The 22,860-nt window shown below is 28.7% G+C and overlaps 1 protein-coding gene across 1 annotated transcript in view; it reads left to right on the forward strand.

Moving 5' to 3' along the window:
- LOC123294600 (LIM/homeobox protein Lhx9-like) overlaps positions 1–22,860 on the forward strand; it is a 46,641-nt gene that overhangs the window by 19,637 nt on the left and 4,144 nt on the right. Inside the window, exon 2 of the mRNA XM_044875681.1 lies at positions 8,003–8,397. Coding sequence (XP_044731616.1) covers positions 8,003–8,397 — 395 coding nt within the window. The remainder of the gene's footprint in view (positions 1–8,002; positions 8,398–22,860) is intronic.

The raw sequence follows: 22,860 nt of genomic DNA on the forward strand, positions 1-22,860 counted from the left end.
ACTATTTTGTATGTAAAATAATAAATTTAAAAAAAATAAAATAAAAGATATGTAATTTATGTTTTAGAATTATATACATCTTTGATTAAGTCTGTCATTCTGTATGTATTTGTTACATTTTCTTTCAAAGATATGTGTTCCGACGACAGATTGCAAACTTTTTTATTCTTATTTAATGATTTGTGTATTATTATTATCATATAAATATAATCTATTCAGGTTAAGAATTAAGAATTTAGATTATTTCATAGCATTATACATTTTCAAATAATCTGTGTGAGTATGGACTTTAGAGAACAGATCAGTAATCTTCTGATACATCTAGCTGTTGCATTATTTCAGAAACTAATAGAATTAAAGGAACTAAAGAAATAATCGAATTTCTATGATTATTCGTATAATTTATATATGCATAAAATTAAAATATGTTGATGTGTTGTTTTTAAATTGGTAGTCCTAGCATTAAGGTAGTACCTACACGAAAGTGATATTCCAAGAATTTCTCAAAACTCAGAATATAAAATATTTAATTCATAATACACTTGCTGTTAAAATTAGAAGATGATTTACCATGCCATACATGAGATATTAGCAATTAAAAGTGACGCAATTTGTACGTGTACATGGGAGAAGTGTATAAAAATACACAAATTTACAAATATTATATTTATTTACCAATGAATGACGTCCACCATCTCTATGAAAAACTAATATAATGTAGAATACTATATTTAGAAAATATATAAATAAAAATAAAAATTATTTACCATATAGTTTCGATAAAAAACTTAAATAAATAACTCGTTTTAGCGATGATTTTTGTGGAAAAGATATGAAGACTAATGTTAAAGGCATATGTCATAGTGTGTGTGCTTATATGTATACTAGAATCAGTAGTGAGGAACTACAGTCTTGTCAAAATAATATATGATATGGCATATGTATAATAGTCATAGCACAGTTAATGCACTGAATGATAGTATTAGTCCAAAACTTTTTGACTGGACGGTCGCGGAGGAACTACCTTAAATTATTTTTGATCAAATTAATTTTATGGTGTGGCTATAATTGTTATCAACGTAGCTAAGGTAGCACAAAATTAAAAATGAACTTTGATAATCGAAATTCAACAAATTTCCCCCCTACAAGAGAAAATTGAATTTGTGATAAATTGTACAAACATTAATTTCCTACTAAGCAATACACGAAACTCATTTGTAGCATAAACATGAAATTGTATAATTGTGAGAGATTATTAATCTCTGTATGTGTGAAATATATATCAAGGTCCCTAATTTAGTCCCAAGTTTGTAAAGCTTGGAAATATTAATGATAAGAACAAAATTTTGGTAAGGAATCATAAACATTTTGGTAAAAACTTGTCAAATAAGTGCATTTTCGGTTTTCCGTCCATTTTTCCGTCCATCAACAAGATAACTCAAAAAGAGAAATCAAACTGAAGTTTTTGTAGCGTGCTCCAGATTTAAAAATTAAATTTGAGTTCGCAACAAATGAGAAACATAGGTCAATTGAGTGTTAAGTCCGTAAATCTCATCATGTAAACCGTTAGAGAGTGGACAAAAGTATAAAGTAAAAAATGTTCCTTATAAAAGATAAACAACTTTTGTTTGAAACATTTTTTTCTTTAACTTCACTACTTAACCGTGAGGGCGCAAATTAGCACAAAGCTTTGGTATCCTTTTTTGCATGATGCTTTAACTAAGGGTCTTTTTTAAACTCTTCTAATAATGCAAGCACTGATATTCATCACTTTCTATACAAAGAATTTCAAAAATTAGCTCAGGCAATTGTTTGTTTTTGCTTATTTTAAATTTCATTTCAACTGTCAATTATTTTCGACAAACTATTAGCCCTTCCTTTTACAAATTTGGATTAAAGCACATCAATAATGGCTAAAAACGATTGTTAAATTTTAGAATCCATATATGCTACCAAATAACACAAAAAGTAGCGATCAACTCCAGGTCTTCATCATTAAATGATACACATACATCTTTCTTTGATGTACTAAAACTTTAGAATTTAAAATCAATCATCAGTAGTTTGTTTATTCCATATTCGTCAACATTTATATGTATAACTTTCTAATGAATGCAATTTATTTATGTCACAAGTACCAAAACAACCACGAAGAAACGACCTTATCAAGACAGAACACAAACCTTCAACTGAATTTTGATAAATTGATTTTGTTATCATTAGTTAACTTATATTACGAAAAATGAATACATTTTTCTTAACATGAATAAAATATAAAAACGCAAAAAAAAATCAGACAAAGTACAGCTACTGAAAGATTATGAAATTAAATTCAGGGTATTCGATTGGTACACGAATTGAAAATAAAACTATCGAATATAAGTATTCTGCGTTACAATTTTGACTCGAAGACATTTAGGTACAAAAATTTTAAGATAAGCACCAAATTTTTTCGCGATGACAATACTGCCTTTACTTTATAAAATAATGTAAAAAAAATGAAATTTTCATCAATTTCAAGGCGCCGTAGGTACTTATAAAGCTTGCACCTTTCTCCAAATATGATATAATTGCTCAGTTTAATTACCAGAAAGGCTAAGTTGTAAATTTCATTCAATATAAATTGCTTTTTAGAATGAATTTTTCCCTACGCTTCCACCATAAAATGTAGTAACTATTAATAGGGTACTTTCGGTAGTGAAAAATAAATTATGAAATTTGAAAAAAGTTAAAATTTATGTAAAAATATACTTAAATATTCTAATTTCGAGTCATAAAAGCACATTTTTCTTTTATAATACTAAAATTAAAAATCGTAATTTTTAAACTGTATATCACGTGACTTAAACGCGGGTAAGCCCTGATCTGATGTCATATCGGTATGAACCACAGACCATCAGTTAGTTCAGTGTAGACAGCTGGGTATAATATATCCATATATAATAAATATTTATATGTATTAGAATTAGTTGTCTATGAATATATCTGTCAAACTTATCTGTGTTATTTCGTATATTGATATCGATATTACGTCACCAAATTGTATGCCCGCGTTTGTGACAGTTTAAAAAAGGTTTAAAATTTAATTAAATTTTTTGGCAAGAAAGCGTGTGTATTTTTCTGGAATAAATTTTTGATGGCTTTTTATTAGCAAAATCAACATTTTGAAGTACTTTTTCAAATATAGGTATACCCTATCGAGAGTTTCTTAATATTCGCAAAATTTACTTGTTTGGCCTGTGTGATTAACATGTTAAATTCGTTTAAAACGTATGGAAAATTAGTTTTGGTTTTTTTAATATCCGAGGAAAAGTAGCAAAAAATTTTATACATTTTCATCTCTTTTTGATCTGATTTTTCCATTTCGTTCGATTGAATAACCTCAATAACAAAATATTTTTATGGAATGGAAGTATGGTATACCATGACTTAGCTTGCCAGTGTATAATAATATTATAAACAATATGTTTTAAATAATAGAAACAGAATCGTTTACCGTATATAATGACATGTCATAATTGAACGTTATGTCACAACTACTTCCATTCGTCAATGTCAATAATATCCACATATCATATATTGACAACTTGAAACAATATATTCAAGATATGATAACATATCATACATATGATGTCTGGAGCAAAGCAAAATAACCAGCCAGCATAAACAACAAACCTCCTATTTCAAATCTTTCGTTTTTAAATAGAAGTTTACTAATAGGTATCGCGCTCTTATTCCTTTTTGTAATTTATGATGATTTAACGAACTCTACACTTGCAAAAAAAAAGCTCATAAGAACATGAACATCACCTCTGTATACAGATTGGAGTCTGAATTAATGGTGTCTCGAAATAATCGCATTTTCACGACCACGAGTTTTCCAAACACAATTTCGTGAACTATCGTTTTTGATTTAGATAATTTCTCGATTAATTTTCATAAAATTGGAATTTTGTTAAAATAAAAAATATAATTTAATATAATTTATAATCTTCTGTTTAAGTTTGATATTTGCAGAGAAATTTACATTATCAACATTTTTTGTACAAATTTTGTATTTAAGACAATTTAGCTTAAATATGGAGTTCCACAAATTAAAGCTCAAAATGATCATTGAGCTTAAATATGTCTGAAAATATTCAACGTAAGATATATAGATATTAAATTGCAGTTAATTTTATTTCCTTAAACTAAGATTTTTTTAATTTCAATTTAACTGATTTTAATAAAGAAGTTATCAAAATTAAAAACAGTAATTAACAATTAATTTTTATACCGGTTACTACAATATAACCATTTAGACTAAAACTGATTAGATAAATTAGTAGAATTTTAGATATTAAAAAAAAAGATTTCTAGTAGATAAATTTGGTGCGAATATCCATTTTCACGGTCTTTTCGTTATAAAGTCATTGAACCTTAAATACACACGAAGTGTTTTTAACATAAAAAAAAGTTTAGTTTACGAATTTAAAATAAAGATCTAATGAAAAACCCATAAGAACTTTGAATAGGTACCAGCAACATAATTATTGAAACACACTAATTAATTAAACTTAATGCATTAAAAATTGTGAAAATAAGAAATCAAATTGCACAAAAATTATTTTTCAAATGTAAATTATCATAATTATTTATTTAAATTTGTGAGACAATAATATTGAATTTTCAATGTAAGTCATAAATGCATGGAAACGCCTCCTATAAAACTGACACACGGTGCGAATAGTCTACAAAGTATTTTACGTAATAGAAGGAATTTTCCATTGCAGGCGACGGCAATGAACATATTCATACGATTTTATCATAACTCAACACTTTCGACACTTCATTTTACCAGTAAATGATATATCTTATCTCACATACATATGAGAAAAATAATTTTATTGTTTTTGGTACTAACTGGAACTTGCCCTGTACAAAAATCGACCCGATCTAGGTCCTAACAATCCATATGGTATCCACTGCCATACCTACAGATTTACATTGTGCGCTTCTAGCACATCTATAGTTTGTACATAGAGGTAATTATTAGTATCGTATTATTATTCTACAAATATTATGCTTATAACTATTAAAAATAATAATCTATTTTTTTATAATTATTTACAAATAAATAATAAATAAAACATTTTACAAATTTTTTTTAAAACTCTTTGCTTATTTAATTTATTATACGCTCATTTGTTGTTGCTAACTAAAAAACGCTGCAAATGATTATACAAGGTTTTATTTGTTTACTCACGTGCTTACAAATCAAAGTAACTTCTCAACCTCTAAAAAAAATTTTCGTACTCCTTGAAGATAAAGAGATTTCGGATGAAGTAATCGAAGAAATTTCGATACTTGAAAAGTTTGTACCGTTAGCTGGTAAGTACACGGCTATATTATACCGTAAACTCAAGAAGAAGCTATTGTCTAAGTCATATAGAAAGTAACTGAGACGTTTTTATTGCAAGAATAGTTCAATGGGTTATTTAAGGAGATTAGTGTGTAAATTGAAGATGGGGGGTGAAAAAGCACCCCTTTTGGTATTTTCCAAATATCTCGTAAACTAACTTTCTATCCAATGAAAGCGATAACTTTCTATCTAATAAACTTCCTGTTTTTTTCACGAATCATGCTACCAATATCTTTTTTTGACGTATAGAGCAGAAGACAAAGAAACGAAGAAGGAAAAACTTGTTTTTTTTTTTATTGTAACCAGACTTACATTTATCAATCCTCCAAATGGCAGATATGCAAGTCACAAATTTCGCTTATAGTTATGGCGGTCTGTATTGTCACAGTCTCTACTGTTTCTAATATCCTGTGAAATCCTGTAATAATTTTATGAATTTTAACTCCTTGACAAACCATTTGTCCTCTTAGTCGTTGTCTCTCGTGTACTGAAATGTTTTTGGCTTTGAAAAGTTTGGCCTTGCCTTGTATACGATATGAAATTGAGACAACTGATAAAAAATCGATCTCGTGGGGTTCGATATTTTAGGTGGAATCAGGAATTTCATCTATATCCACACTTGATGCAATTAATTTTACGTTTATTATCTAATTCTCTATTAAGGTAATTTTTGTACTGAAATTGTTCTGGCATTATAATTTATACTTCAAAGATTTGATATAAATATGATATTTTCTACATGTACATACAGGGAGAGGTCGAGAAAAGCGCGATTTTGTATACGCTGAAAAAAAACCCATGAATTTTTGCAAATTATATTATTTCCATCTTAAACTACATAAAATAGCATTAAAAGAAGCTAAGTACTGAAGAAAAGGTGTTTCCTAAATCACACAATTCGTTGCCTGCCCTTCTGTATATTTGAGATTATTGTCAGTAATAAAAAATAAATATGGTGAAATGAATTTGTAAAGTTAAACAATTCTATTACATAAGAGTCACATATAGAAGAGTATATTTTTAACAAAGTTTTAATTTTATACATTTAAATACAAAAAATTCTACAAAAATCCTTCAAACTTTTTAACAAAAACTTTTATTCATTGTAATAATTTTATTTTTACATTTCAATTTTATACAAATAAAGTTTTTTAAATCTTGTTTATGGTGAAAATTTACAATGAGTTACGGAATTTATTTTTTACTTGCACTGATATGAATCGAAAAGTGAATAAAGTACACTTGTCATTAACGTTATATAATTTGGGACAGAAAATGGCCAGAATTTGTCGTTTAAAATAAATTTCAGTTAAAATTCATAAATAAAATGAAACTAGCTCAAAGACATTCAAATCATTTTACTATCTTTAAGAAAATCAAGTCATGGGGAATTCTTGACCATTCAATGAATAGTTCGAATATTTTATTTATGAAAAATTAGCAAGAAATTAAAGCTGATCTAATTAATTGAGAAAATTTAGACAAATTCTTAATAGCTCTTTCTATATAAATTGCCAATCAATTCTAGAACATTTTGTAATCACTTATTTGAAGTGTGCTTAAATAAATTTTATTAAACTTCTATTAAAACAGAATGTAAAGATATTGTTCCAAATCGGATCAAATCGATTTCTTATCACAACTCTATTTCCTGTTTAAGTATATTGTTCGAAGTCAAAACAAACAAAAAGGTGTGGTTGCTGGATTCTGTATAAGGTTTTTTTATTTAAAAAGATGTTTTACACCATATATTCATAGAAATATACATTTTGTTGTCTTTTTGGATATTATAAAAGAATCGATACAATGTTTGTTACCGATTTACACTTTATATAAATGGTTTTAAGGAAAAACCATGTGATTTTTATCAGGGAACGATACCACTGATGGTAATTACCACTATTGTATTAAAAACTTGTAAGTGAGTTTTATGATACACTTTTATTAAATTTTAAGAGAGAAACACATTCAATTTCAATATGTTTTTGGAATTTAACCAGGTGCTTTGAAATGCTTTACAATAGTAGTTCAGTGACATCATTCCTTATTACTATTTGAAAGACACTTGAATTTTTTTTGACAATACATATAACCAGCATTACACCTGCTAAGAAAATTTCTTCTAGTCTTTAGAATATTTTAGTCTTTTTAACATTTCATCCATATGAAGTAATGATAACGAAATTTTGTATTAAAGTCGTCCTTTTAGTCATTCGACGTATTTTACCCGCGGATTTTGGTGCCAGTAAAACAAGATAATATCAAATAGCGTAGTAACAGCAACAATACAAATGTTAACCATACGTAAATTGTCAAATAAAGTATTCTTTTTAACACTTATGTATAAACGCGAGGTATTCTCGTAGACATGCTTCTTTATACGTATTAAAGTCTCCATTATTATAGACATCTCTCTTCAACTACTTATACTCCAAATATAGTTGTTTCTGTTCAACAATACAATTTCATATATTAGAGTAATTATATCTCAAGAATGAAACGGTCAATATTTTTGAATTTTTTATATCATAAACCTAGTTTAAATCACCTAGTTCATAAATCTAAGTTTTTTTACTAATAATAATTTTTGTTTTTCCACAGGATGTTTGCGGTCAAACGTTGTGGTCGATGTCAAGCCGGTATATCAGCAAGTGAATTGGTAATGCGTGCTCGTGATTTGGTATATCATTTACATTGTTTCACATGTGCCTCCTGTGCAATACCATTGTCAAAAGGTGATCATTTTGGTATGCGTGATGGACTTGTATATTGTCGACCCCATTATGAATTATTATATAGTGGTGAATACTGTGATGCAATGGAAATTGGTTCAATGTTTCGTGCAACAAATTCACCAAGTTTACAATATCATATGTCACCGAGTCCGGCATCAGCACAAAAAGGACGACCCCGTAAACGAAAAATACCACCTGGATCAGATTCACCTGGGTCAGCTGATTTATCTGTAAATATGCGAATGTCTTCTGGTACCATTGGTGAGTATTATAAAAATTCATGTTCAATTTTTGTCTTTTTTTCACATTCTCTAATTAAAAATATTATTATCTTAACAAAACACGAATCGTATATTAAAAATAATACTTACTCGGATCCCAAAATCCCTAAAAATACTTGATGCTATAGTAATAATAATGGGGTTTAACCTCCGTTTCTCAGACATATGGATCTATAACAGGGGCCACCCACATTTTTAATCTTAATTTGTTTATACTACATCTGATTACAATTAAATTTTTATGATGTGAGTAGAGTCGATTACTTCGTTCTTATCGAAACGACGACAGTGTGATAAGTTTACCGACCCTTTTAATTATAATTGATCTGACTGCGGCTGCCTGGGTTCGCTCCCGCAACCTAAGTTTAAGTAGTCAAACAGTTAAAGTCGATTGCTCTTTAACTCGATCGGCCACTTAGCCTCTACTTTATGCCATAACAGTCAAGCAATGGGTTTGCAATCCTGGTACTATTATTAAATTTGGTCGGTTAAATTTTTTCCCAGAGCTTCCACCATAATTGTGATCTTTCTTTCGATTAATATGTTTTTCATTCAAATTCGTGGACTTATTAATTTTATCTTTTTAACCATTTAAAATATTAATTGCTGATCGGCTATTAGAAATAAGTATCGTTTTTTCGTTATAAACGTCGTTTAAAAAGATTTATGGTGTTTAAGAGACGCAGAATAGAAAGTACCTTCATGTTAAACGGATACAATTATTTTGAGAATTTTTTCTTCTTTAATAAAATCAATAATTTATACCACCCACTTAATTTACATACTGTATTTCTAAATAATAAACAGTACATTTTCCTGTTGCAATAATAATGTTTAAACTTTATGACAATGGTGACAAACCTAAGCTTATATTCTAAATTTAATATTCAATTAATAAAACTAAAATATATTATTTATTTATTAACTACTTAAAATTAAATACGGGTATGTTAAACACTTTTAAATGGTGTATTTAAAAACAATCTTAACTAATAATATTTATTATCGAATAAAGTTATTAAAATTCATGTTCAAATGTTTATTTTAGTTGTTCAAATATTCATGTTTTTACTTTATTATTATATTAAATTAATATAATATTAAACCATTGTAATTAATAAATTATTGTGTTTGACACAAACCGTATCTGTCGCCGGAGCTGTTTTTCCTGGTTTGATATTGCATTATAATTTGTAGGTGACTTTAGTTAGATACTTGATTATCAAAATGTCTTCGAAACGTGATCAAATTATTTTAAAATAGTGAGAAAGAAGAGAAAAATTATTCATTTACTTAGATACAATCGGTCGCCCTATTAGCGGTATATCGGTCTGCGGTATGCTTAGGATAGCGGGTTCGATTCCGGCCGTCGCAACAAAATTAATTTAATTAGTAGTTGTGATAGGCTGGTGTAGTGCATAGTGCATGGTATATGCATGAAGGAGGTGCACTCAGCCTCTGAAATTCAGGAGCTGATAAATGAAATTATCAGCGTAAAGGTAGTAAAACACATATATGGTATCACAACGGGTTCTATAGCGTAAGTGTGTCCTTCGTCGACAGCCAATATAATCTAGCCTAACCTAGTACAATCGATTCTGACCCTCAAACTAAGAGTTAAGATCGAGTTTTTGGCGTTTTTAAGATATTAATAAAGGTAAACTTTTTCATTGAATTGAAAAAAATCCAACATTCTTCACTCTACAGCATATATAATTGAGATGGTAGGACACATGGCATGCATCCAAGCGACCCGGATTCGAATCCTGAAATACATGTATTTTTCAATTAATTTTAATTAAAAATAATAACAAACTCCTGTCAAAGTAGTCTATACAAAATGTTTTTACTATTATTTTAAAATTGTTAAAATAATGTAAAACAATTATTAAATAATATGCATCTTTACAATACACGGGTAATTATTATTTAATTCAATGTCGATTTTTTTTTTGCAATAAAAAGGGTGTTTATTTATTAAAATTTATGCTTAAATTTTATCGTCTTGTTAAATATAAATTGAGCTTAATAAATAATGTTAAATGCCAATTCAATTAAAATTTTATGTGCCTATATTCAATAATTATATTTATGTTTTTAGAATAGTATTCTATTTTCATTATATATTATTAATATGAGTTTTTAAAAACGTAAAAAATTATTAAAACTAAAATAATAATTTATGTAATATTATTAATTATTTGGGAAACATAGGCAATATTTTTACATAAATGATGAAATTGAAAACTAACGATATAATGAAAAGATATAAAAGTTATAAATTTTCCACATGTAACGCTATCAACAACGACTCACCTACTTATTATTTAATATTAATTTTTTATTTATTTAAATTAAATAAAAATCAAAAATTCAGCCAGCATTTGCGAAGGATTTCTCTTTTTCTCTTTAGAAACGCTTTCTTAAACAGTTGCACCCTGTTTAGCTTGACTCATTGAATAAAATAGTTTCCATTTGTATAAATAACAATGAAGTTGACTTTTTTGAATGACATTATACATTAAAAAGCCATGTGCACAAAATAAAATAATTTTGAAAAAATATAAATTCCACCTGAATCAGACGAAATTCATAAAAAAAAGTTTGTATAAAATAATACCTACTAGGCGAGACCAGTGTGATTATATTTGAAAGAATGAATTGAAATTAACGTGTCATGATTATTCACATGTTAGCGTAACAACTATGTTAAGTTATCTCACGTGAAAGTACATACGTATACTAAGTATACCAGGTGTTAGAAATATTTCGGAACAGCAGCTAAATTTGGATAATAATAGTTTAAGACGAAACACTTGTATAGAAAGGTTGTAGAGCTAAAAGAATTGTATAAGTCCTGAAAATTAACAACATCTTTGGTTCGAATCGTTTTTTCGAGGACTTAGATTAAGTTAGAAGCAGTTAGAGAAAATTTTTAAAATTGGTTTATAAAAGTTTACGAAAAATAGCTAGGTATACTATTCATAGATTATTTTGCGGTTTAGGTATTTTTCTAACACGCCGTATGTATATAATGATAAATTAAGACTCGATTTTAAAGGTTACCGATTCGATCTTTGATCTAAAGAAATACATTTTTATAATTAAATTTTTAACTTCTATATTATTTTAATTATTTCTATTAAATTATAAAATATGTCACGTCACACCAAAGAGGGGATGGCTTCAAAAATGTTACCATCTGTGACAAGGGAGAGGGGGTTATAAATCGTAAAAATCCGTTAGAAGATCACCTCCACAGAACCCTTTACTCATACTTGAAATATAGCTAAAAACACTCTCGATAAGATTGCCATTAAAAAAAAAGTCAAAATCATTTCATCCATTTAGGAGCTACGATGACACAGACAGAAAACCAGATACACAGATACACACAGGCGTTAAATTTAAAGTTTTCACACCTTACCTTCTAGTCATATGGTAGAAAGTTATTTAACGGAGGTGTAACTTGTTAGGTCGAAAAACGTCAGAGAGCTTTTCATCATAAAATTCCGTCACCTATTCACCATTTTTCTGATGTTCACTACTTTGAAGATACCTCAATACTATTTCAAGAATTCTAGGATACGATGTACAACGAAAATGATCAGCCTGTATAAGTCGATAAAAATAATATTAATATTTAAAACATTATGTTATTATTTCAAGTTGAATGGCAGTAACTCTTTCTAATAACTATATAAATAATTTATAAATACCCGATAATCAGTTAAAGAAAAATGCATCATGCATGTGGTTCCAATCCAATCGAATTCAAATGCAATGGTATTTTTATATTATTTTTAAAGGGTTAATAACCATATATCATTTTGGACATTATCAGCAGGTGTTGTGTCATGTTTCGTTTGTCCACTACCGTTCATTCGTTCGTTCGTCTTTCTATATATTTTTATATACTTCAACAGGAGTTGATTGTCAATTGTTCATCCGCTGCAACTTATCACCACCAATGAGTGAGTGAGTGACTCTGTGAGTGCATGCACAATGAGTGCTGTCGTCACAAACCAAACATTCATTCAACATTTTTTCGGTTTTTTAATGAATAACGAAATATCTGTCTCTGTATATAAAATGAAACAGTTTTTATAGACATTTTTAAATTTTTATGATAGTCGAGTTTTTTTATTATTTCTTGTTTTAGTAATGTCAGTGCAATTCCTCTTATAGTCCATCAGTAAATGGAGGCATTTATAAATATATTTCTGGTGTGACTTAGTTGAAAATCCTAAAAATTTTGAGTTATAATGAGTGTTTGGCTTAACAAGTCGTTCCAGATACGGAAGATTTTTAATTGCTAAATTTTCGACTTATAAAGGCGAAATTTTCAAATATATTTTTCGAATGAAAAATATATAAATAAACTAGCAGACCCGGCAGACGTTGTCCTTTAGAAACGTAACTTCAATTCATCAATACCTTTACTATACTTAGCCTGTCCGCTAAGCCCGTTAATCCCACTCGCTAGCCCATCCCCTTAAGATCGTTAAACACAACTTTTACTTCTATCCATTGGACAGCCTCCCTTCGGCCTGGATGGAGTCTTCGGCAGTGGAGCTCACTACGCTTGCATATGGCTCTAAAAGTACAGAGTAATAATAATAATTTTAATATGTAATAAATTAAACTCCATTTCTCTTGCATATGCATATATCAGAGGCCACACACATCATTATTTGTTAATCTTTATTTATTTAACTACATCCGTATATATACAATTACATTTTATGATGTGGGTGGAATCGGATACTTCGTTCTTATACAAGCGACGATAATGTGATCAATTCTACCGCCCTCATTAATTATAATTTGTTCACACTGTCGCTGATTAGAATCCAACCCACAACCTCCCAGTCAGTAACCAAACGGTCAAAGACTAACGCCTTAGACCGCTCGACCACTGAGCTGGTTAAGTTCAGAGTATGTTTTAAAAATAAATAATATATAAATATATTATTTATATGCGATCCCGCCATTTAATGAAAATTAATTTTTTCCTTTCTGAGATTGAGAGTGTTCTAAACCACCATCTGTTGAATATCATCAACTATTTTCTAGTTGCTACTGGGTACGGAATATTAAACTCGCACTTTAAACATAGACAGGAACTCTTTTAATCAAATTACCATTAAACAAATGGAAATACGAATCGGTTCTTTTGTTTAGGAACTTACAATGCCACAAAATGAGGTCTAATCGATTGGTTTGTGGCATCGTATTTCCTAAGCAGAAGTACCGATTAAGATTTTTTTTGTTTCAAAGGTAATTTACCGAAATTTTTATCGAATTAAAGACCTTCAATGGCTTTAAATAAGCTTTATCAGGCATGGACAAACGTGGCATAGAGAAGTCCCTCAGACTTCTGTAAGTAACATAGGAGTAAGACAGTGATAACCTAACCAGTTACAACCAAAAATACGAGTAAGACAGAGAGACAACATTTTTTTCTACCTTCCTCATTACTATTAGAAAAACTGAGATAGGTAGAAAAGTCGTATACCCGTCTCGCTTCCTCCTCTATGAGTAATGAGAACTTGGATAAAGAGACACACAATAAAGTTTATGGCACACAATAAAGCTATAACAATGATGACTTGGGCTTAAGATAACTCGCCCATGCCTGCTTTATAAGCATCCTGTATAAATTAAAATAACAAAGTAATTAAAGCAGGTGTATATTATATACCTTTATTATATAATTTGTGATAAACAAAAAAAAAAAAAAAACGTACGTAGTAGGTATAGGTATTATTAAAAAACTAAACACTGTGTAATGCGTAGTACGTAAGGATGAATGCAATGTTTGTTTTAAAATGTGACTGACATAATACCCAATACGTAAGTTATTAAGTACCTTTACGTATGCAATAATTGCAGTATAATTTAAATACCTTCCACTAAATAATTAATGGATTACTAGCACGTTATTCTTCCGTCGCGTCCGTTGTTTTGTTTATTATTGACAACAACCACTTACTTATCGATATAGATTACTTTAAACTTACTTGACAATATGTTTATATGATTTGGTTTTAAAATCTTTTTAATATGTATCACATAAATCTATAAAATTTATAGAAAAAGATGACAAAAATAAAGTCAACACGCTTTTGTTGTAGAGTATTTTTGATTGTATCAAAATTTTTCAATTTTGTTTTAAATAAGACTAACAATTAATTCAATTTATAAATTTACCCAGCAAAATAACTAAAGGGCAATTTTAAACATACCAAACTGATCCAAATTTCAAACTGCTGTGTATCTGATCGTAGAAAATGATCGACTCTGAATTTATTATAGCTCATTTGGAAGCATGTACCTTCTAGTTTTTGGATCACTGGCTGAAAAATTTATATCATCCCCTATCGCTTTGTAACGACGTCTTAATGGGTGAGAAATATTATTCCGTAAATTGTACAAAGTTTGGAAGCATACAATAATATGGAAAATATTTTACATTAAATCTAGTAAAATCATTCATATTTTTCAATTCTCTTTAATTAATTCGTAAGCTCGTATAAAATTCGAATCCAAATAATCCTGTGGGAGCTTTTTTAATAGATATAATCTTTTTGTTTCATTTTAACGTATCTGCTGAAATAATGATCGCCCTAAAATTTGTATAATATACAACTAGGGCTTACTCAACACTTATTAACGAAAATCAACTCATTGCGTTATGTTTAGTTAAGCTGGATCGAGTTAGCTCGTGTCGGGGTGGTGTTTAGCCCCTTTTTGGAAGTCAAATTTACAACTGTACTAATCACTATGCAATCTGATGGAAATTACATACAACAGTGACATACGCATACAACAGTGACATCCGCAATATACATATAGTTTATTTTCTATCTCAACGTGTAATAAAAGACTATGTTTCCTTCTTTTATTTCCCTGTTTGGCATTTTTTTTAAATGGAGGTACCTAAATTTTCTTAGTTAATAGTTTTCCCAAAAGCTGTGCAAAATGACTGATTGCTGCGAGTTCTTTTCTTTATACTTTAAAACAATTGTAAGAAAATTATACTACAAGTGAAATTTACAAATTTCTAAAAACCTCCGACAAATGCGATTTATTCCTTGTAAACCGATTTTTGGAAATATAGCTACAAAATGTTTTCAATCGGTTCGACTGTTTAGGGGCTACGAATCCACTGATAAACACACAAACGCACAGATAAACACTTTAAACTTATAACACTCCTTCTTAATTCATTATCAAAGTGATGGTCAAGGACATCAGATGAGATGAAAAGGATGCTTAGAGATCAATCATTTTTTGGGACAAATTTAAACACACGCAGTTAAAGACAATTTTTCTTCCTTGGGTTTTAACTTAACACGTTATAGACACTCAGAACTATTTTTATTTCATACTGTATCACACTCATCCACATGATAAAATTATGGTTTACAAAACTAAATAAAAAAAAATGTGATAAAGTTTAATTATACAACAACAACAACAACAACAACAACAACAATATTGTTGGATAATAATATAAAGCTGATGAAACAATAGTACACCAAACCAACCTTCTTTCTACCTAGTAATAAAATGGTAGTTTTTTTTAATGGTTAATTTATTGAAATAATATTTATTAAGTGGTTTCAGTTGTTATATTCAATTTTGTTTTTAACTTTAAAATAAAGATTATACCGCCAAATTAGAATTAAACATCTTTTACACTTTCATTACTAATTTTATACGAAGAAGTAGTGGGTATAGTAAATGCTCTTAGAATACTTTAAGAAAAAGTGTACAAAGTGTTTCAAAAATATTCAATTGTAGGTGCAATATAAATAATTTTTATGTTTATCATATTATTTCTTTAATCTTTTTCTTCGTTTTCGGAGAAAAGAAAATGATAATTGTTGTAGTTTATTAGTTTATTTTAATTATAAACTACTTTTATAGACCGTTACGCACAATGAAGTACTCAGGGGAGGAGGGTTGGGCAAGTAGATAAATCCTACATCAAAAATTTTATCATTCTACGCCTACGGTTAATAATTTGTGAATTAAGTGAATGGATGTATAGAACTACATAAACTTGCAATAACAGATTAAGGAATGCTCAAAATGCTTAATTTCGCTGAGAACTTTTTTCGCGATTACAATATATTATTTAGAGTAGAGTACCTACTTTGTATGAGAAAGTAAGAAATGTAAGACTCAGTTTTTTTCAAAACAAATATTCTTTAAGGCAGTACGAGCACCAAGGCAATTTTAGATTTAAGGTTGGAATTAATTGTACCTTATTTTCAACTTTGATGATCTTATAGCTTCATGAATGTAGACGAAAAATAAGAATTTTATTTTTACTTTTCATCTTATATTGTCAAGTTATAACATAATTCACCATCAAAATTGAAAATATATATTTTTTTAATTTGTACCCCACTATTAGTCGGGCACAACGGTTTTTTTTTTGTTTTCAATAATTTATTAAGGTTTAAACTTTAATTTATATAATTTTTTTTCAATTTCCATCTACTAGTTTTGGAGAAATCTATGAAAACATATCATCCATCTACCGTTTAACCATAAAACATGTGTTAAATATGCATACTTTTGGAGTCATTTAGAATTGATTTAGACTTAGTCCAACTTCATATAAAAAAAATCAAGCTTTAGTGCTCATACATCCTGAATTGATTGTGTTTTTGGCAATTCAGAATTGATTTAGACTTAGTCCAACTTCATATAAAAAAAATCAAGCTTTAGTGCTCATACATCCTGAATTGATTGTGTTTTTGGCAATGTTAGCCGTAATCGACATTTTTTTTAAGACATTACTACTGATATTTATTAAACAAAAATAAAATATGTAGATAAGTTTCAAAAAAGACTATACCAGTAAATTAAAAGTCTAAAATACACAAAATTTAATGAAATATTGTAACTTTTCAGACACTAAAAAAGTTGTGATTCAAATTTTTTTGAATATATTGTTGAGAATTTTCTATGGTCAGCTTCTGGCTCACTTGCACGTTTTAAAACTATCACGCTATAGCCATCACTTGACTTCTCCTCAATTATCGCCCCTTTTTTAAAAATACATAAAATACAGCTTATGTTACTCGCTTATAAAGTAGCTTTTAATGGATGCAATGTATTTTCATTCAAACCATTATCTCGTTTTCATCATCTTAAGAGTGATACTTCCAAAAATCATTCCTTAGTTCCCAGGAGTTTGGTCTATGCATTGATGTGTCAATCAGTCAATCCACCAGTAAGTTACTATTTTATATCTATAGAAGAAAGAAGATTAATAGTTTTAAAATGCATCATTTCTATGCGCTTCCACCATCAAATTATAATAAGTTCTAATAGAAGATTTCTAACGAAAAAATTGTTTACTTGCTTATGTCTTTTTTTGACAAAGACTGGATCATATCATGTGAAATCATATAGAAGAAATCAAAACTCATTTAGAAAGGAAAATAAAATAAATAAAAAAGAAAGTTCATTGCTATATTATTACTTTTTTGAACAAAAATTCTCAAACACATGTTTTCAATACGCTTCCCAAACAAATCACGAATTTCTAAGAAAACAAGAACTAAGTGTTACCAAACAACTAAAAACAATAATCAAATCTCATGAGAAAATACCAAACTAAACTAAAAAAAAAATACATTTCTCTATATTATGATTATGATGATTATTATTATTGGCTACTGCATTCAGTTAAAGTTTTCTTATCCAATCAATGGATCGAGCAGGAGGCGATTCCATCTGTCAGTGTCCAGCTAGGCCACCCACCGTCTTCAGTAGCAATACCAGCCAATAAATAACCTGACCTTCTGATAATATATGTATGTAGGTATTCTATGTGTATATATATTCTTGTTTTGTTTCTTCGACCACATATTTATTCGATATGCGATACAATATACAAACAAGTCAACTTTGTATATACAGAAAGTTGGTTATATATTGAAGAAACATTCTCTAATCCCAATGAATGTAATCCTAATAATCACCTGATAGAGGAAATTGTTTTAACAGCTTCGCATCTTTATAGCGGTTCGTAACGTTTAACGTCACAAAATTTCCTGGTAATCAGGTATCAAGGGATCTGCAAATTCATCTCACTAACCCAGTGTCTCAGAAATCCAGATTTTTATAATTAAATGTGTCTCATTTACGGAGGATTCCATTAATAGAGATTAGAATACTGATTATTTCAGTAATAGAGGTACGACTTAACGAACTGGCAGGTCTTAAATTCATTGGCTACATTTGTTAACACCAACAGCGTTACCTTCTCCACAAATTGCTTTCAAAACTATACCGTTTCTTTTTTTAAACCCTTCCAACCAATCATTGCTGCTACAAAAATTATGAATACTAAACCTTCACACGAAATCTTATACGTTTTCTTCAATCATCAGTTCACTTACCGGAACGTTTTTGTTACGAAGTTGCTTGACCTATGTTAGCAATCACTGTTCAAGTTCAGGATATTCTTATAAACGTCCACGTTTTATTTTTCCTTGTCCTTCAGGGCACTGTGATTGAATTTTATCTTTATTCTGAAATATTCTACATAGAGTAGATTTTGGCACATTTATTTCAATACATACATCATCGCGTGTCTTCCCACTTCCATAAACGGATATTAACTTCAATTTTTCACGTACTGATAACGATTTGAGCCTTCGTTTCGGCATTTTTCAAATAAACATACGTTCGATAGTAAATATTAAATTTCGGGTAGAATAAGGATAAGCAAGTAAACAAACAAAACGATGTTATGTCAGATCTCAGTTACAGCGGTTATAAAATTCACTCGCTATCTCAGTTATACAGGTAACTATGACAGTAAAATCGAAATAATGTATCCCAGATTGCTGGGACCTAAGCATGAGTTCCAATTATGTAGGTTTCTCACTTATCCAAGTTCTTCTTATTCAAGTTTCACTGTATATGTTCTTTAAAATATGTGAAAAAATTTCGCCTTTAATATTTTACCTTGTCCCTTTATTATAAATATACATAGTGGTCTTTCATTGCTTACGTCCACTACCGTTCATTTCGAAATAAACAAAACAAGAGCCAAGATTATTTCTTTTCTTATAAATAAATATATACCATACAAAAATATTATGGCCTTTTTTCTCATACAAATGTAATAGAAGACACTGCCACCAAACAAACCACAATAGTTGGTGAGTGGACAACATTTTAACACAAAGTCACTTTATTTTCTGAACTCCTGTTTCTTGTTGTAGTCTGTTTTTTATTTGTTGTTTTTTAAATATGTTTTTTATCTCCATTTTCAATTTTTATAGCTAAAATATCTACTACTTTTAAGTATTATTGTATGTACTTTTATATTTGTATTCAGATAAACTGATTTCCTTTACATGAGAAGAGACTTTTTTTAATACAAGTAAAAAAAAAAAAACTCGACCAAAATATTGAATCATTTTTAAACAACAGCGTATCTAAAAAGTATTCTTTCCAATTCATTTTCCAATTGTAGATACGATAATAAAATGGGAAAGGACAAAATCTCGAAGGTCCTTTTTCAAAGTGTCAGGGGATCTTGAAAAACTCTTACTGATAAAACTTAAGTTTGAAGAGGCATAGAGCATTATGCCTCTTCACGTTTCACGGACAGGTGAAACTGAATAAAAGCTTGTAATATTTTCATCAAAATATGGTTTTTTGAAGATTTTGGTCCATAACTTATTAAACCATTTACTTCTTAACTTATAAATCATAACTTCTTAACTTATAAGTCATAACTTATTAAATCATTTACTTCTTTAAATGAGATAAAATGTCTCATGATATGAGATAACTTCTCAGGCAGAGCAAACCACGCTTCTCTAAGATTTTTACGCCAAATTTTAAGGTACAGGTAAGAAAATATTTGAACTTTTCAATCCAAATATATAAAAGAAAATATTTAATTCTATTTTTCGCTTCCAGCTGACAAATTTCGCTTCCAAACGACATTTATTTTCGAAGTTACTAGTCGATCCAATAATTAAAAATGAAAGACAAGTGACTTACGTGACGTAATATTCATTTGTAGTACTAAGAAGTAAAACAGTTCCTAATCAAGAAAATGAATAAAGTTCTACTTCAAATTGTAACGTTAAGATGAACTCTAATACTTTAGTGTTATTTATTAAGTTTTCCAATTGAATTTATAATTTAATTAAATCTGGATTCGAATTCTTATCACTAAAAACAAATTTTGGAAAGAAACTCTTCTCACAAAATTCTCCAAAATACTAAATCAATAGAGAGATCTTCTTTGACATAAATGATATGTGTAAAATGTGGTAGCTTAAAATTGAAATACATGTTTTTTAAGATAAATCACAGACTTATATTTTTGTTTTAAAAAATTTGATGATATACTTTATTGATAACAGAAAGATATATGTGGTACCACCACAAACCAAGATATTTATATACATGAAATAATTCTCCCTTCTCCCTAATTAAGTAAATTCGTCAAGAAACATTTAAAATTAATTAAAAAGATTAATATCTATATTTATTAGGTATTACGATAAACTACAAAGTGATTTTTAAAGGTACTAATTATGAATTAATATTTAATTTATTAGTCAATAAATACATGCTTATATTAGTAATAAATATCTAATAAGCACTAATAGGAAATTATAACGAAAAATACAGGGTGTCCCTAAAAGGTCTTTACAACGCTCTACCGCATACAGCCAGGGCCGGATTTAAATTTCTGCCGCCCTGGGGCACTTTAGAAAATGCCGCCCTATGACTGAAATTTTATTTTAATAGTTTTGATACCTTATTTTTTTAAAATTAGAATAACTAATTAATTGCAGAAAATTTATTATGTATTACATATTATTATTACTGTTCTTTTAAATTAAAATTAATTAGTATTATTTGATAACTCTCCAATTTTAGGAAAATTCATTGATCAATTAAAGTTTCTGTTATCAAAAAGACATACATAAATATTTTTAATTCTTCACAAAAACTATATTAATTTATCAATTCCAGAAAATAAAAATATCAAATTTTATTTTTGCAAACCTTTATGGAAATAAATTAATTAAACTATTTTAATAGTTTTCACTTAAATTTCCTATATTATAATATACAAAATTTTGATTTGATACATAATGCATAAATTATATTTCTTGAAAAATAAAATGTTTATTTAAAAGAATTAGTTAATTATATATTGTATAGAAAATATTTTCTCACATTCCAAATTTTGCCGCCCTGGGCACTAGCCCCGACTGACCCTAGTGTAAATCCACCACTGCATACAGCTTAACTCAAAATATGTCGATTTAGCTAAACAGTAAAAGAAAAAATTTGGTGTAGTGACACTGTTTTTTATACAAACAACTCATATCACCTTATAAGTAATATCAATTCATGGGCGTAAAATTTGGGGTTTTTGGTATCTAATACGAGCCAAATTTTTACGCCCATGGAGGTAAAGGATCTTAATCATGACTTTTGGATGAAGTTAACTTGATTTATTGCTAAAAGGTTTTCTTTACTACAAATAAGGCTTAAACATATAAGGCTTAAACGTAATTATTCATATCGGCGCTTGCTTTATGATTTTAAATATGATTTTAAAAAATAAAGAAATTAAAATAATTCAATGGTTTTAAATCAGTGGATAGAGGTGGTCAATTTACGGGGGTTTTGTCACAAAAATCATAAAGAAAGCGCCGTAGTAATTATATGAATAAAAACTGTTGCTTAAGCTGCTACCAAAGATAAAAATTGCAAATTTTGAGTCAACCATGAGAATAATCGATTTCTATAGAGAGCTCCTTTTTCGTAGTAAACAGTCTTTTATCTTCATGGGCGAAAAATTTGGGGAGTTTTGGCTACCAAAAACCCCACATTTTGTGCCCATGAATAGGTATTACTTATAAGGTTGGCATGATTTATTTTGTATGAAAAACAGTGTCACAAACGATTTCAAAATTGCAACTACAAGAGCATATAGCGCCAAAACGGACCAACTTTTACGGGGGCAGGTCTAGCTAAATCGACTCATTTTGAGCTACATGTGATAGCGCATTGTAAATATCTTTTTAGTGACACCTTGTAAATGCATATTAAGGTCGTACGAAAAGACAATGCTCCCTTATAGGAAAACTCATGTGCCTGTTTCTTTGTGCATCAGGTAGCTATTAATATTTGATGCTGTTGAAATCACGAAAATTTCAAAATTGGTTATTTATAAATAACTGTTTAAGGAACGATGTCAGCATTAGTATAAAAATATTTCTTGAGTGCTTAATTTATTGACAAGCATATTGAACATTTTATATTATGCGATTATGATCAATATACAATCGGTTCATTTCCGTTCGTACAGGTTTTTTGATTCATAAATTGATTCCTTCGACTTGTTACATTTTTATATAAATAAATATAA

The sequence above is a fragment of the Chrysoperla carnea genome, chromosome 3 (assembly GCF_905475395.1).
Source record: "Chrysoperla carnea chromosome 3, inChrCarn1.1, whole genome shotgun sequence".
Classification (NCBI taxonomy): domain Eukaryota; kingdom Metazoa; phylum Arthropoda; class Insecta; order Neuroptera; family Chrysopidae; genus Chrysoperla; species Chrysoperla carnea.